At 43.5% G+C, this 16813-nt stretch overlaps 1 protein-coding gene across 3 annotated transcripts in view; it reads left to right on the top strand.

Annotated features, from left to right (window-relative positions):
• The window catches only part of dachc (dachshund c), a 39959-nt gene extending 25386 nt beyond the window's left edge, over positions 1–14573 (top strand). Inside the window, exons 4-11 of one of the 3 annotated variants that reach the window (XM_042081564.1) lie at positions 1–14; positions 460–622; positions 1931–2071; positions 9273–9418; positions 9989–10124; positions 11751–11894; positions 12431–12499; positions 13573–14573. The exon at positions 1–14 is cut by the window's left edge and continues 159 nt beyond it. In XM_042081564.1, the coding sequence (XP_041937498.1) occupies positions 1–14; positions 460–622; positions 1931–2071; positions 9273–9418; positions 9989–10124; positions 11751–11894; positions 12431–12499; positions 13573–13610 (851 nt within the window). In that variant the 3' untranslated portion in view covers positions 13611–14573. Of the gene's footprint in view, positions 15–459; positions 623–1930; positions 2072–9272; positions 9419–9976; positions 10125–11750; positions 11895–12430; positions 12500–13572 lie in introns of all 3 variants that reach the window. The other 2 variants (XM_042081565.1, XM_042081563.1) reach the window with 2 other exon arrangements.
• Positions 14574–16813: the final 2240 nt, after the last annotated feature.

Below are 16813 nucleotides of genomic sequence, written 5' to 3'. Positions count from 1 at the left end.
CATCCGTCATCAAGGTGTGTGATTAGTGGCCAGTCTTCCCCTGAGCATCAGATCCCACAACCGTAGTTCACACTAGCAGACCGCACCACTGCACTCATAGCCAGTCAAATAGAACATACTCAGTCCATTTCGATTACATTTGGCTTTTACATTTTCTAAGATTATATGAACCAGCAGGTCAGCAATGACACTCTATATATACAGTAAGTGCACTGTATATATACTCACTTACAGAGGAGTACTTTCATAACTGCCTACAAGAGCACTGAGTGTAGGCCAGTGTTATAGTGTATGTGATGTCAGTGAGACTGATTCTTTCCACCTGACTCACAGGTGCCATCAGACAGGTTTGAGTTGCCACCATACTTTCACCACGACAATAAGCACACAGCCAGGCAACGCAACCGAAGCAAAGTCAAGCCAACCACTTGAGATCTTGATTTCTTCCTGCCCCTCCAGGAGCGTCTGCCGGACAGCCCGTCCCCGTCCCCCTCCCTGGAAGATGGCCGCCGCTCAGGCAGTCAGGTGTCGTCTCACCAGAGCAGCAGTGTGTCCAGCTCTCCAGCCCTCACCGAGAGCTCGTCGGACAGAACACGTACGACATACAGACAAATAAACTGGGGTGATTAAATCAGAAATAAGTCACATTTGTGTTGTTACTCTCAAGAATTTCATGGGGCAGAAATGCATATATGACAATAAAGTATCTATCTACATAGATCATATCAGTTTAAATAGAAACAAGAATACACTGAATAAATTAAACATAAATAAACAATAAACAGTTTGAAAAAAATTGATGCATTAGAACACCTAGTCCCTAATATAATAGATTATTATTCTGTGTCTGTCAGTTTGTTTTGTAAACCAGGACTCCTTACAGGAACACTCACATTTTAACATAGAGCCCTGTTGCTCAAGGTCACCAAGTACTGTCGGTAGGGGAAAAAAAAAAATGGGTGCTATCTAACTCAAGTTATCCTGCTAGCGGCTAATGCAGCCAGGGGGCTACATAGTGGTGTCTCGTAAGGACCCAGTTCATGCTGCACAGCACTTATAATGAGATTTTGAGCCCGTTACGAGGCACATTTTGGTAATTTTGCAATTATTTATTTATTCATTTATTTCTGTATTTTCACATTATTTCATTTATCTATTTCTGCAAATCCACATTGCTTCATTGATGTATTTCTACCTCGTTTCATTCATTCATTCATTCATTCATTCATTCATTCATTCATTTATTTATGTATTTCCATATTGATTCATTTATTTACTTCGGAATATCCGTAACTGTACTGAGGTAATGGTTGCAATGGTTATATATTAATATATAACCATTGCAATGCTCAATCATCGTTTTTTTTTTTTCTTAAATAAACTTCACTTTTTTTTTCTCAGTGGAAATGGGAGAAGGCTTAAGTTCGACTTTGGTATGGATTTTAGGCTACATGAAGCAACCGAGGGAATTGCCTGTACAAACACTGGATTTGTATTGTTGTTTCACAATTACTGAGTTAAACATGCATAGTGGTGTCATGTAAAGACCCTGTTCATGTTGTACAGCACTTGTAACAGTTTAAGTGATGCCCACAAAGCTAGCTTTGTAGCCATCTGGCTGCATAGCCACTAGCAGGATCACTTGAGTTAGGTGGCACTGATTTATTTATTTATTTATTTTTCACTTTTTTTCTTACCGAGATTACTCAGTGAGCTCAGTGAGTACTCCTTTAATTCCACACAAGAAAAGAGTCCGCTGTGCTCCCACAGTCCCTCATATGTTTTGTCTGAATGAGAAGATTTTGTAGAGATGCCCTTGCTCTCCTCTTGAGAAAACATTGGCAGCCCCAAAGGGGAAAAAAGCTAATATTATCTGCTTTTAAGATAGCTGGATGAACTTCATGATTTGTGTTTGTGTGTGATATTTCAGATGTCCACCAGAATGGCTTATCTTTGGGTCACGCCCTCTTGGGACTGTCCCCGAGTGGTCCCCCAGGACCCAAGGAAGGAGACCTGGCCACCCACGACAACAGACAGCAGACAGAGGTCAAGAGGTCACCCACAGAGAAAGGTCAGTGCACAGTCCTTAGGACGGAAGTCACCAAGGCATTTCCAAGTATAGCCAAGTTAAGTTGAGCACCCTGAAGCAATGTGAATTGTTAATGTTGTTATGTAAAATTGAAGTGGAGTTGGTTTCCTTTACTGTTGAATTTCCATGAATTCTATTACATTTCCTCTCCTCTTTGGTTGTGCCTGTAGACTTTTGACCTGTAGTGCAAATGTTGAATAGCTTCCTACTCCAGGGTCTGCATTATTGTATAGAGCACTACTCCGAGTGCAGGACTCCACAGGAGTGTGTGTGTGTGTGTGTGTGTGTGTGTGTGTGTGTGTGTGTGTGTGTGTGTGTGTGTGTGGAGGGCAGGGGGTGCTCTTCTTACTGTGAGCTGCTCTTCATTTGTGCTGATCTAAATTCACAGCATCGTCTCGTCAGCTCTCCCCAGCCAGGGTCCTCTTTGTGTGAGTCCGGAGAGAAAGAGTGCATGAGAGAGAGAGACAGAGAGAGAGAGAAAAATTCACCTAGCACGTTTTTATGAAAATAATCCATTAAGGCAGGAAGGCAGTGGGCCTAAATTAGTTAGCGATTTGCCGAACCGGGAATTAATGAACAAGGCTTTTCCTGTGCTCTCCTGGAGGTGTAATTTTTCGTAATAACCTCCCCGAACCCTTGTTTGGCTTCTGCATTTGAAGCCGTTCATTAGCTTAATGAGGACTCGGCAAGGGCAAGTAGTCAGCACAATTTACTCATCGCACAGACATGAACGTTTGTGCTCAGTGTGTGTGTGTGTGTGTGTGTGTGTGTGTGCGTGTGTGTGTGTGTGGGTGGGTAAGGGTGTGTCCATGTGTGTGCATGTGGCATGTGTCTGCTGCATGTGTCAGTGTGTGCTTGAGCATGTGTACGTTTGTGTGTGTGTGTGTGTGTGGTGTGTGTGTGTGTGCTGGTTTATGTGTGGTGTGTGTGCATGTGTCAGTGTGTGTGTGCTGGTTTATGTGTGGTGTGTGTGCATGTGTCAGTGTGTGTGTGCTGGTTTATGTGTGGTGTGTGTGCATGTGTCAGTGTGTGTGTGCTGGTTTATGTGTGGTGTGTGTGCATGTGTGTGTGCTGGTTTGTGTGTGTGTGCATGTGTGTGTGCTGGTTTGTGTGCTGGTTTGTGTGTGTGTGCTGGTTTGTGTGGGGGGTCCCTCATCACAGAGAGCAGTGGGGGCCAGCGGTGATCTGCTTTATTTACCCATGGTTAGAGAGAGAGAGAGAGAGAGAGAGAGATAGATAGAGAGAGGAGAGAGAGAGATAGAGAGAGAGAGGAGAGAGGAGAGAGAGAGGAGAGAGAGAGAGAGAGATAGATAGAGAGAGGAGAGAGAGAGATAGAGAGAGAGAGGAGAGAGGAGAGAGAGAGGAGAGAGAGAGAGAGAGAGAGATAGAGAGAGGAGAGAGAGAGATAGAGAGAGAGAGGAGAGAGGAGAGAGAGAGGAGAGAGAGAGAGAGAGAGAGAGAGAGAGGAGCAAAACCAATAACATTTAGCGGCGGCGATGAGCAGAGTAGCGGCGTGCTAATAAAAGTCACACGGGACTCAGAGCGCTGATGGTGATGAGATGCTATATGGTGCATTAAATTAGTGAGATGAACGCATCCTAATTCTACTGCACACAATCTGGAGGTTTTCCAATGCGATGATTTTCTTTTTGCAGGCAAATACGAGGCATTTGATTGCTAACGTTTGTATGTACAGAAATAAGTGTAAACTTGATTAACTTCGGAAATGCCCAGACACCCTCTTACATGGAGTGCGGTGGGTTGTATCCAATAATGAGTATTTCAGATGAGCAGAATGTCACATAATTTTGTTATTTTTTCCCATTGAATTTCTTTAAAGGCCGTGTTGCAGGGTTCATTTTCCAACGAATTTGCACAATTTGCTTGTTGATAATAAACATTTAAACTGTTATCCATTGCATTTGATGTTGTTGGGTATCACAAAACGGAATATAATACGAAAAAGCAGGTAATATTTCACAGCATTTGAAGTGATTCTCCTTTCCCCCACAATGCATTGCATTACGTCACCTTGGGGAGACTACAGACCAAAGCCCACCTTGAGACCCTTGAGAATAACGAGAGAGGAGTAAAGAGAGACGAGTAAGGTATTGTTCAGCAGTAGATAGCGCAGATTATAGATAAATATATAGGCTATAGATAGCCTAGATATGTATATAGACAGATAGATAGCTAGATAGATCATGTCATTATGCTGGTCACAGGGGAGCTCCTCGACCAGCGGCCAAAATGCACTCGCTTCCCTAGTTACTGCAGCTCTCCACCACAGTTTCCATCGGGACGGCACAGCCCACACAAGCACCTGCAAAACTGCGACTTGCCCATATTATCTCCCTCTTTGGTAAGCCGTACCCTGACGATGTCAATGGCAATCAATCACGAGCAGTAGTTATCGAAAATATTCATGCTGAAGACACGACCAGCCTAATTGGCGGCGGCTAGAAGCTAAGTAACTGGGGTGGCTCACAGGTGGGACTAAAAAGTTAGCCCAGCTAGCTATCATGATGCTTCATATTCTGATCTTCTGACTAAGTTTGCCCAGTAGCCTACTTATCTGAACTAACGACATGATCACTATCACTAGATATAAAGAACATGTTGACTTTCATTCGGTGCTGTTCACTGACAGTAACAAAAAAAGTGTCGTAATGTTATAAGCATAATACATTGAACTGAATAGGTGCATTATAGCCTCATAACGAGGCCTCTCAAATTCAGAAAATTGCATTAAACTAAAATCGGAAGACATTGTTATCTTTGTTAGACCATAGGGTCGTTGTCATATAAATGCTGTAACGAAATTCGAAGTGTAAATATACAAACTTTATGTTGAAAGTGTAACCGCGACCGTTTCCCATAGGAATGAATGTAAAACATATACCCTCCAAAACGAGACCTCCCGAAATTCTGAAAAAATACTAAATTGATATCAGGCACCGTTATTACCATTGGTAGATCATAGGGTAGCTGTGATATAAATGCTGTGACGAAATTCGAAGTGTAAATATACAAACTTTATGTTGAAAGTGTAACCGCGATGTCCATTGAAATGCATTGAAATGAATGAAGCACAGATCAAGTAGTCCCCAAAGTGACGTCATCACCGAATTGCGTACAAAAAACCCGCTAATGCTAAAAACAACAAAAACTGGCATTTAACACCATTTGGAGACATTTTTAAAATGATATACATATATTGAGTGCTTTATGTACCCATTAATCAACAGTGGTGTTTAACCTGCAACACAGGCTTTAAGTGAAATCCTGGTTTTACTAGTCAATCCTGGGCTTAAGTGTCACCAGGAAACAAGCTGGGACAATAAAAATGGTTCAGATTGTATCTGTCCATTTGCTTTGCCTGAGCTGCAGGTCTGTAGAATGATGTGCTTGTCTGGTTAATCATTAAATGTGAGTTAATGAGGTTTGAGGGTATTATATTCCCATTTATCTTAGTTGAGAGATTTTCTACAAATGAGCTTTTGAGGTTAGCTGTGAGCACATTTCCACAATTTTTCATGTCAATGATGAATCCTGAGGTTGTTTCTGTAACAAAAATCATTAAATATGTAATTGTTAATATTTTTGTATTTTGACATTTAGTAGGCTACATAAACGGATCACTTCACATCATTGTGCTTTGCTAACATATGTAGAATTTCCCCTGTAACTGTAATCTGTAGTGCAGATTTGGGTCATTATAGTTTTTACAAAGAACCAGCATAAAATGGTGACTGTGTGATCAAAGCCTTTGCTCACTTGCTGCTTCATGAGTAATCCTTCACTAACTGTAAATGCACTTAAATCACAAGTTTCCCTGAAATCGCCTGTGCAAGGCGAGAGATTCAGTGTTTCTGGGAATCTGTTCAAAGGGAGTGTGGCGCTGGACTATCTGCGATCAATCACAGCTCGATTGCACACTCCGGCACTGACTGGAGTGACACTCAGGCTCTTAGCCTCCGTAGAGGGACCCTGGAAGTGTCACAAGCACAGAGCCCTGGTTCGGCTAGAGCGTGTCAAAGGCGCCAGACCTCAAAGGCCTTTTTCTTTTTCTTCTTTTTTACGGCCCCCTTTCACCAAAAGGATTTAAAAGAGGATGGGGGGCGGAGAGGAAAAGAAAGTAAGAAAAAAGGGAACGCGTGACCTTGCAGGAGGAGAGCTGTTTATGATCAAACAAGCCTGCCAGTGGTCTCTTCTGGAGAGGGAGAGGGAGGGAGAGAGAGTGAGAGAGTGTGCGTGTGCTAAATAATAACTCGCTGTAAGATCAATCAGATTTTAGGAGCTGCTGGGCCAAAAACTGCTGATGCCGCACAATTTGTCCCTCTAGGGGCACCGTAGTTCAGCTACAAGGGTCCCGGCTCTTTCCCTTTGAGTGCTCGTGCTCCGACACCACGGCACTCTGCTAATCACATTCCATGAAACAGGATGCTTTCAGGAATGCCACAGGGTGTGTGTGTGTGTCTCTGTGTGTGTGTGTGTGTGTGTGTGTGTGTGTGTGTGTGTGTGTGTACACGTGCACGTACGTTGCGGGGGAGGAGGAATGAATACATGGAGAGGTTTTTCATTTTTGAGACACCTTGAGTGTGACGGACGCTTTTTAGCCCTGCCAAGATGTGAGGATCAGATTGGGGCGGACGAGGGGAAAGATGCTTTGGTCAGCACATTGCATGCTGGGAGACGGGTGGGGCTGAGAGTGTAATCTAATCAGATTTTATCGGCCCCCAGTGAAGGTGAGATCTGAACATCTGCTTGTTGTGATGCAGCCAACTACAGTAGGCTTCCACAGAGAGGAGACTGCACTCTGTAGCTGCGGAGATCATTTACCAGTGCAGCTATATGTGTTTATACACTGTATGTGCGTATCACAGTAAGAGCTAAGCTCACTAAGTCTTCACTCTCTACAGAGCTTTGGTATCTAGAATCAGGCATGCCTGGCAAGGCAATATCTCAACACACCAGGCATGGATATCCCATGAGGAGCTCATCATAGAGCTGGGAACATTCAGCCTGATAAAGTGTCTCTCTGTAGGAACTTTCCAGAATCTGCAAACGTGGCCTGATTGATGTGTGCGGTCTGTGATTCCTACCCAACGTAGATGGCGATGGTGTAAATAATAACTACAGTGAAACCACTCATCTCTGATCTTTGAAACTGCTGCCTCTACTAAAACACTTAACAAGAGTAATCAGGCGACGGTAGAGCCTCGCCCCGGTTATGCATCTGGATCAACAGGAGGAAAAAATCACAGCATTTTTTAAGTGGGCGGACACACACACACAAACACACACGTACGCACGCGCGCACACGCACGCACACACACACACACACACACACACACACACACACACACACACACACACACACAGATGGACAGACCCAAATACAATGCTCTACTGGGGGTGAGGGTAATGAGAGCAGAGGTTGCGTAAGAGTAGAATGACTAGAACATTTAATCAGAATTAGACCGATTTTGGAAAAAGCTACAATCATACTTATCATAAGCCATTAGAGTCACATAAGTAAATGAATCATACTTATTCACTTTTAAACTTTTAAACTTCACTTCTATGAAAAATGTAGAATTGCAGTATTGTAATAACTGAGCAGCTTACCAGTATGTATATTGCTGCAGAGGTCTCAATGTTTTGATACAATTACATGTCAGTGCAGTGTAAAATATGGCTTCTCTTTGTGGAATGTAAGAGTAAGACATAGTTATCCAGTATTCATGAGTGTGGGTCAAAAGGATGGAGATCTGCATTAATCAGGCCATGATAGTAATGGGCTGAGATCTACCGCACAGTGGGAATGGAGAGTGGGGCGTGTGTGTGTGTGTGTGTGTGTGTGTGTGTGTGTGTGTGCGTGTGTGCGTGTGTGTGTGTGTGTGTGTGTGTGTGTGCGTGTGTGTGTGCGTGTGTGTGCGTGTGTCTGTCTGTGTGTCAGAGACCTCTGGAAACACATGCTAGCGTGGCGCTATGCTAATCTGGCATCAGTGTTTGAGGAGAAAGTCACCTTTAGCAGCCCCCCCTTCAAGGCCTCTCATTAGCATCAACACCACATGTTATTAGCACTGCAGAGATGTGCTCACTCTCTCTCCGCCTCTCTCTCTCTCTTTCTCACACACACACACACACACACACACACATACCCCCACTGTGTATAAACATGCGCATGGAAACACAATTGGACACACAGTCTTGTGCACTCCCGCATACATTTGGACACGCGTATGTTCTCTCTGCTCAACTCCCATCTGCTCCTGAAGCCAGAGACCCCACACACACACACACACACACACACACATACACACACAATACGAGTAATTCCACACTCGCCTGCTGTGCTGACCATCAGCAGCAAGGAGATAATGGCTCGAGCAGAGACCTATATTATCTATGCAGCACAGGTGAGAGACTCTAATGGACAATGAGCCTCACCTCAGAGAATCCTTACATGTGCAGGAGCGAGGCTTTATTTGAAATTTAAAAAAAGAAATGGGCTTAATTTAATTTTCTGTTTCATTTGAAGTGCGGATAAGTCTTACCTCTCTATCTCTCTCTGTCCCCTCCCCTCCCTTCCTCTTTCTTTCATTCTCTCTCACATGCAGACATACACACAATCTATTTGGTGCCATCCTTCCCCTCCTGTCTCTTTCTCTCTCTCTCTCTCTCCTCTCTGTGTAACGGAATCCACTGTGGATTTACTGCTTAAAGGTGAAAGGAGATATTTGAGTTCATTTGACTCAGCAAATGAGCAGGCTGACATTTATTCAGCGCCGGCGACACGGATCGCATTAGAATCACTTGGGCCCGACTCCCAGGGACTGCAGCATCCGCAGAGTCCAGCTCTGCTCTCTGACATTCACTCTGGCACATCCAGTGGAACACGCAGAGCGACGCGTTCACCAAGAGGGTGGGGGGGGAAATGGCTGCTCTTCCTTTGTGGGTTTCTCACATTTGTGTTCAATTATGATTGGCAATACTTTATTATGGGACTGTTGAAATCAAACATTGGCCATGCTTAACAATGGGAATACTGAAATCAAACATGTGTCTAAAGTATGCTTACACTGTGTATGTATATGAGGCGAAGGCAATTCCAGCTGCTGCAAGTCTTAAGGCAGGTCTCTGAATTGCTCCATGTTGCTCTTTCTTGCCCCCTCAGACGAGAGTCACCTGTGTCCCCCGACACTGAGGGAGAGCTACGAGAGACTCCCACCGTCCAGCCAAGCACTTCAGCTGGGCTTCCCCTCCCCTCTGCTTTTCCCAGAGGGACTCTCATCTATCGAGACCCTGCTGACCAACATACAGGTGAAAGGGCCCTCCATGCCCACGCACAGAGATATACTGTAATAATAATACACACACACACACACACACACTCTCTTTCTCAATGTCATGCACTCATGCTCGCTGTTGAACATGCCACTCTTTGAGGACGGTAGCACTTCAGAGGCAAGTGGCTTCATGCGATGTAAAAGCTTCATGAGTATTTCCCATTCGCCACCCTGTTGTTCCCTCTCAAGCCCTCAATCAATGTAAAGCAGCCATCAGACATTTAGACACATCACAATAAGCTACCTATACCTATATATGTTGGAAGAGTGTTTCTTATTAACCACACACACACACATATGCCCAGCAAGCACCTTAGATTTGTCACCTTTGATCACCTTTGATCTTTATTACCATAACATCTCACTGTGTATAAGTGTGCACTGCACACACAAACACAATTGGAATCATGCCCATACACACACACACACACACTCATTGTATCAGTCTATTTCACACACATTTGAACATGCATATCTTATTGCTGTTTTGTGTGCTTTGCCCTCGTTGAATTGCTCTGCCCTGTGTGTTCAGGGTCTGCTGAAGGTGGCCATCGATAACGCGCGCGCTCAGGAGAAGCAGGTGCAGCTGGAGAAGACCGAGCTCAAGATGGAGCTCTTCCGGGAGAGGGAGCTGAGGGAGAGCCTCGAGAGACAGCTGTGTGTGGAGCAGAAGAACCGAGGTGTGTGTGTGATAAAGAGAGAGGAGACACAGGGAAGAGTACGGTTAAATTGCTTATGTGAACCTGAACAGCAAGTTATGGTATGTTTAGTATAGTATAGTATATATACTCTTTTGATCCCGTGAGGGAAATTTGGTCTCTGCATTTATCCCAATCCGTGAATTAGTGAAACACACTCAACACACAGTGAGGTGAAGCACACACACTAATCCCGGCCCAGTGAGCTGCCTGCAACAGCGGCGCTCGGGGAGCAGTGAGGGGTTGGGTGCCTTGCTCAAGGGCACTTCAGCCGTGCCCACTGGTCAGGGTTCGAACCGGCAACCCTCTGATAATAAGTCCGAAGTGCTAACCAGTAGGCCACGGCTGCCCCTAAAATGCACGTGAGTGTGTGGAGTAGCCTACCGGTAAGTCTTTATTAACGTTATTTCAGTGGATTTTAACAACACTGTATCTCAACGTTCTGTGGGACCCTCATAAAAAATACTCCCAATTTAAAACAAGAACACAGCATACTAGGAAATAACTCCTTTTTCCTCCTCATTGCAGCTCTCATTATGCCTTGGCCCATCTAATAAAGAGGGGGTTTACTTTGTAATGAGCCCCACTAATTATATTTTTAGCACAACACACACAGCTGATATGAGAGCTGCAGACGGTTGAGCTTGTGCGCGGTCTCTGAACGCTCTGCACTGCTGCTGGGAAAGCTGCTCGTCTCCTCTCCATCTGCACACACACATCAATTAGCCACTGACACCCAGCACAATACAAATCTGTGGCGTGACACCAGCACGCACACACACATATGCCACAAACACATACACACTGGCACACACATACACACGTGCACATGCACAGACACGCACACACACCACAAACATGCCACAAATTAGCTGTGTTTAATTAGACAGTCCTTTATTGCCTTGTTTTAATACTTGTCTTTGCATGGGGACTTGCAAAGCGGAACTTGCAAGCTCAGCATTGTTCTCAGTTAGCAGAGACACCATTAGGCAGAATTACCCCTTTGGAACTGAATTCTCATCCAGTGATATTACCACACAGAGGGAAAAAAAGCTTCTGTAAATAGGATTACAGTGATGATACTCCTTGGAGTTCGAGGAGCTTAGTGAATCTTAAATAATCACACAGTTCATCAGAGCGATTTGGGTAGGAGCCTCCCTGTGTGATTCTGCTGATTGCAAGTTTCATCTGCCTCTCCTCTCTCTACTGTTAATGAAGTTTTCCCTGACATCTTAACTGAGATTATCAGGGCAAAGGAATCAGGATTTTTCCGCAACATGTCATGTGTGGCTGTCAACTTCTAAATTAGACATATATAAATATAAAAATGATGGTTGAAATAATTCTGTTTTTAATAGATAGACAATATTTGTGTATTGTAATGTAATAAGAAGTTAACTTTGACAAATGACCACCCTGTCTGTGGTGTGTGTGTGTGTGATGGCGAATATAACCCTATACATGTATATATATATCCCCGTCTGTGGTGTGTGTGTGTGTGTGATGGCGAATATAACCCTATATATATATCCCTGTCTGTGGTGTGTGTGTGTGTGTGTGTGTGTGTGTGTGTGTGTGTGTGTGTGTGTGTGTGATGGTGAACCCCAGCCCTGATCCAGAAGCGCCTGAAGAAGGAGAAGAAGAGCAAGCGGCGGCTGCAGGAGGCTCTGGAGTTTGAGTCCAAGAGGAGGGACCAGGTGGAGCAGACGCTGCAGCAGACCTCCGGCCAGGCCAGCCCCGCCACACCCAACGGTCAGACACCGCCACACCACACCACACCACACCACACCACATCATACCATAACTCAACACACTAAACCACAAACACATCTGTCAAAATCAAAGCAACAATCTGACCAATGTGAGAGTAGTTTAATCGCACATGGAGTCTTGTTTACAAGTTTTGTTCCATTTTAAATGTTGCCGTGTGAACACCAAATAAAACCCAAGGACAAGCTCAACATTTGTATCGATGCAGCCCGAGGTGCAATTTTGAAATTCTATAGAAAATCTGTTATGCTGCAGTACTATGTATTTTGTATTTTTGAGGTATTACATTAATAAACTTCTAATTACATATAAACGTTCTTTATGTTTACTAAAAAAAAGAAAAATAGATTTCTTATACCTAGACTACCATTCCATGGTTGTGTCTTGTATTTAAGTGAATTAATAGGACTGCTGATAGTTTAGTGTTGTGACTGAGTGAATGGGACTGATGATAGTTCAGTGTTGTAACTGAGTGAATGGGACTGATGGTTTGTCTCTGGTACTGTCTCTGTTTGCAGATCCTTCCCCTCAGGAAATAGAGAGTGACCACAGTGATGGCAGAACTGATACAGACAGAGCAATACAAGGTCTGTCCCTTGTCCCTTTCTCTTCACTGAAATAAAGACTACAATACGCAAACACATTGCCTCAAACCTGTGCCACATATAGTCAGTCTACTCAGGCTGGAATATTTGATATGGACTCCAGAGGGAAGGTTTGGTAAGCCATAAGTATGCTGTCATCAGCTAATTGTCTGCTGCACAGTAGATTGCTTTCCACCATTTCTCTTTGAGAAAAATCTGAAATTAATTTCTGTGAGCTTATTTATGCACAGATGTGAAACTGACACGATCCTCTGACTGAATATGTAACTCAAGACATCCCTACAGAGAAAATGGATTGCTAAACCCCTTCACGTTCTTATAAAAAATACTAACATTTTGTTTGTCAACATATACATCAGGCCAGGCCACAGCTTCATAGTCCTGTCTTGCCAGATTAAAACCCCAAACGTACGTCTGCTTATCGCTAGTCTTTGTGTTGCCACCATTTTGTGCCAATCTCCTCTGTATCTCCCCACCATCTCCCCTGTGGCCTGGTATGTGACCTCTCGGGGAGTGACAAGGCCCTCTTTGTTGGGAGATTAAACATCCAGAGCAGCGGATGGGAAATTGAATTGAATGTCAATGAAGTAGAAAAGTAAAAAAATGAAAATGAAAATGAAAAAAAAGAGAAAAGCAGTGGGGGCCAGTAATTAATTGCTCCCGTAATTGTCCTCATGAAATATTTGCATGGACATAATTTACATAATTTACATGTAGTAATTAATCTTTCAAAGGGTTTTCCCCCCCTTTCCTCCCTTTTATTGTCATTTTTTTTCCTGCGCTGTAGTCAAGCATGTTCTCGACCATTCTTTGTTTCCCCCGTCTGTTTGAATATCTCCTCTTTTGTGGTAAAGCTTTCATCTTGTTTGAAATTTGCTGGATTTTAAACCTAACCTCATTAGCCTTTACATTCACTAAAAGCGACACAGAATCCATGGTGATCACTCTTTACTCTTTAGAGAGAGAGGGTTATTCCCCTCTCTCTCTCTCTGTCTGTCTGTCTCTCTCTCTCTCTCCCTTTTCACTCATTCCTTCTCTCTCTTCCCTCTCCGCAGCTGGAAGACTGTTTTTAAAGGGTGCTGTGATGTACTGAGGAGGAGCGGGGTGATGGCAGAGCAGTGAGAGTGGGTGGAAAGAGCCGCGGTCAGCAGCCCAGATAATCACAAAACAGACTGACCCCGCGGGGTCCTGGGCTGAGTGGACACCACAACAACTACAGGGAATTCAGGTTGCAGCATATGGCAGTCTCGACACACCTTTACTATCCTCTCTAAAGATGCAATCACATCCAACCAATGTGATGTGAGGGTTTGAACGGCTCATTGAGTTTTCTTTTTGAATACAACCACTGAAATGTCTTTCTTTTAAAAGGTGAGCATACAGGGTTTTTTTTTTTATTTGAAAGAAAACAATGTTGAGTGTATTCAAGCCAGTCTTAAATGATTGATCGATGAGAATAAGTCACAAAGTTGGGAAGCACTTAATGTATGATGATAGATAACCGTGCAGGAGACATAGCCTCCAGATGTCCACAGCGTCATAATAACCTGGGTATCCCTTTCCGATGCTGCCAATTTTCCTCTGCTGGTGAATGACTCCTGAAGGTCTGACACCAGAATAGTATAAAAGACTTTTCCAGTGTGGACCTAGGGACTGACCCCTGCTTCATGGCCAGCTCCTCCACTGAAGAACACGTGAGACTGGATTCCACCAATGCTCCTCATTCAGGTGTGTCCTCACCTGTTGGGTTATGCCCTCTGGACACTATGCCTTTGATTCCCTGAAGGAAAAATGTAACTATCCTTTGCATTTATTTAGCTATTTATCAAGAAAGTATCAATTATCTATTTGACTCTTAACTGTATTTTTTTGGCGTGTGTGTTTAATCGTCTGTTCCTTTGAGAGATTTTGAAGGTCGTTATGGCTATTATTTGTCATTGTAAATATGCGTCCATGGGAAATATGGTGGATGAATATGGTTCCTGACTGTACATAGAGTAGACCCAACATGCACTGTAAGCTGTAGATCTGGTAGTAAAACGATGAAAACACTTTATGGAAAGCGTTGCTTATTTATTTTTGTTTTGTTCATCATTCCGTGTACTCATCACATATGGGTACACAAAAAACACATCAGTAAGGTTTTTGAGCACTAACAAATGTCATACGTTTTTGTTTTGGACATGTGAAAGAGGGAGGGGATATTTAGCCAGAACACTATGAGGGATAAATTTCATTTGAACTTTCCAACTCATGGAGTGGAACGACATGGAAAAATCATTATGAATAAATCATTGGTTCTAACTGAGTTGCTATACATTCTCATATTGCCTTATTAACTGTGGGGATCAGCTTACTGGAGAGCGGGCGAACTAAACGCTGCAGATGGCGAACTCTGTGGAACAGCCATTTATAGCTCTAAAGCAGTGACGACACGCTTGAGCACTCGTGTAAACGAATGTGCGAAGGGGAGAGTGTGCAAAGGGATATCTGATGCTCGGACAGGCCTGGAGGACGCACCTCTTAGGGACTGTACGATATTTACCGGGGGGGGCCTAAGAGAATTTTTTAAGCCTTACGGGAAGGCCCAGGAGAAATTTTTTGGCCTGGGGGGAGGGCCGAGGAAAATAATTTTTTCCTGATCCATGATATTATTTTTTCCTGACCAATGATCCGTTTTCGATATTTTAAAAGGTTTGTAGGCCAAAACATGATTCACGTCTTTTTGACAGAGTGGGCGAGTCCAAAAAGTCGCAACCCTACCTGAATCTCTACATGGCGTCTAGCAGTGTTGCGCGGTCTGCCCGAAATTAAGCGGTCGCCCGCGGATGACCGCGGTCACCCACGGTTATGAGTCATAAACAAAATATTTTAATGATATTCGGGTCATTTGCGGGCGGGTCAGTTAAAATTAATTAAATATATATTTTCTACAAATAGGCCTACTTAAAATATCACAAGAAGGCTAGCCTCAATACAGTAAAGCATCAATACAGTAAAGTCAACAGTAAAGAAGCTGAAGACGCGAGTTAAAATAATAAAGACACCCCTTCAGGAAAAGCGATATAGGCTATGAGAAATATTGGGAAAAGTTCTTAAAGAAGATGACAGTAGTACAAGTTATGGTCTATGTAGGCCTACTTCTTGCGAAGCCATTTAAAAGTATGACAGCCAAAACGGGCAGCCTGCAGGAATAAATGTTATGGCACAGACTACACAGCCATATCTACCGGTATGTATAGGTTCGCGCATGCATAAAAGTTACCTTAGTTCGTTGTGTTTGTGCCTTTAAACAGTGGATGTGCTTTAGTAAAGCTTTGTGCTTCATTCAGCATTATAAACCAGTTCTTACGCTAACGTTTTGACCAGCAATGTATCTCTCTTGCCTACCTTGCCTCACCATTTCTGTTTTCGAAAGAAAAATGTATGTCCATGGCCAAATCTTATCCTAGTGTTCTAATCCTTGGTGGTTGCGTGCATGCTTGCGCTCTTATTCTCATTCTCTCTCCTGCGCAAACATTATGTCCTGCTTGCCTACTGCGTGTAGTTCTACTGCATAAAGTTTCGCAAATAAATTAGTTTGTTTTACAGAAATGGCCTGAAAGTTGAAATGTTGAAAGTAAGGCACGAGGCTACAATGACATATACTTATTATTTAACAACTATACCATCACAAACTCCATGAAAGACAGGACGAGACAGGTCCATACAATGGGAAAAGCACATGATAAAGGATACAAAATACAAGACTCTACACCAATCAAAGACTTTAAAGCTTTCCTGGGATCGAAGGAAACCAAAGCCAACCTCATCCTCTACCTTGGTCATAAAGCTGTTGAACTATGTAAACTGCCAGTCACAGTTCACACACAGAAAGGTGGCAGTAGCAGTAAGTAATTTTGGCAAAATCCCATATATCTACATGTCACACAGATGTCTTGGTGCTTGCCCTTCGCAGGGTACCAGACATCAACAAAGACAGTCTCATTATCATGGGCACTGGAGAACGTCGACAAAAGATACAGCCTAAAAATGTAATTTGCAGTCAGGGTAGTCTAGCAACTCTTTGTTGGCTTGTGAGGTGGAAAAACCAAACTTCGCTCAGGGCAATCACATCGTGTATAGAGTCGGTGGACCTATCGGGTATCCTATTGTATCCAGGGGCGCAGCTACCCATTTTTTGAGGGGTATGCAACAACAATATTTAATAAAGAAATGCTGCCAATTTGATGTTTAACTTGAGGAAGTATTAATAAATGGTGCATTGTCACTTTAAGAGAGTCTAAACGGTTCTCC

This window comes from Alosa sapidissima, chromosome 23, assembly GCF_018492685.1.
Source record: "Alosa sapidissima isolate fAloSap1 chromosome 23, fAloSap1.pri, whole genome shotgun sequence".
Taxonomy (NCBI): domain Eukaryota; kingdom Metazoa; phylum Chordata; class Actinopteri; order Clupeiformes; family Clupeidae; genus Alosa; species Alosa sapidissima.
Note: the sequence above shows the minus strand (reverse complement) of the source record. Positions and strands in the feature narration are given on the sequence as shown.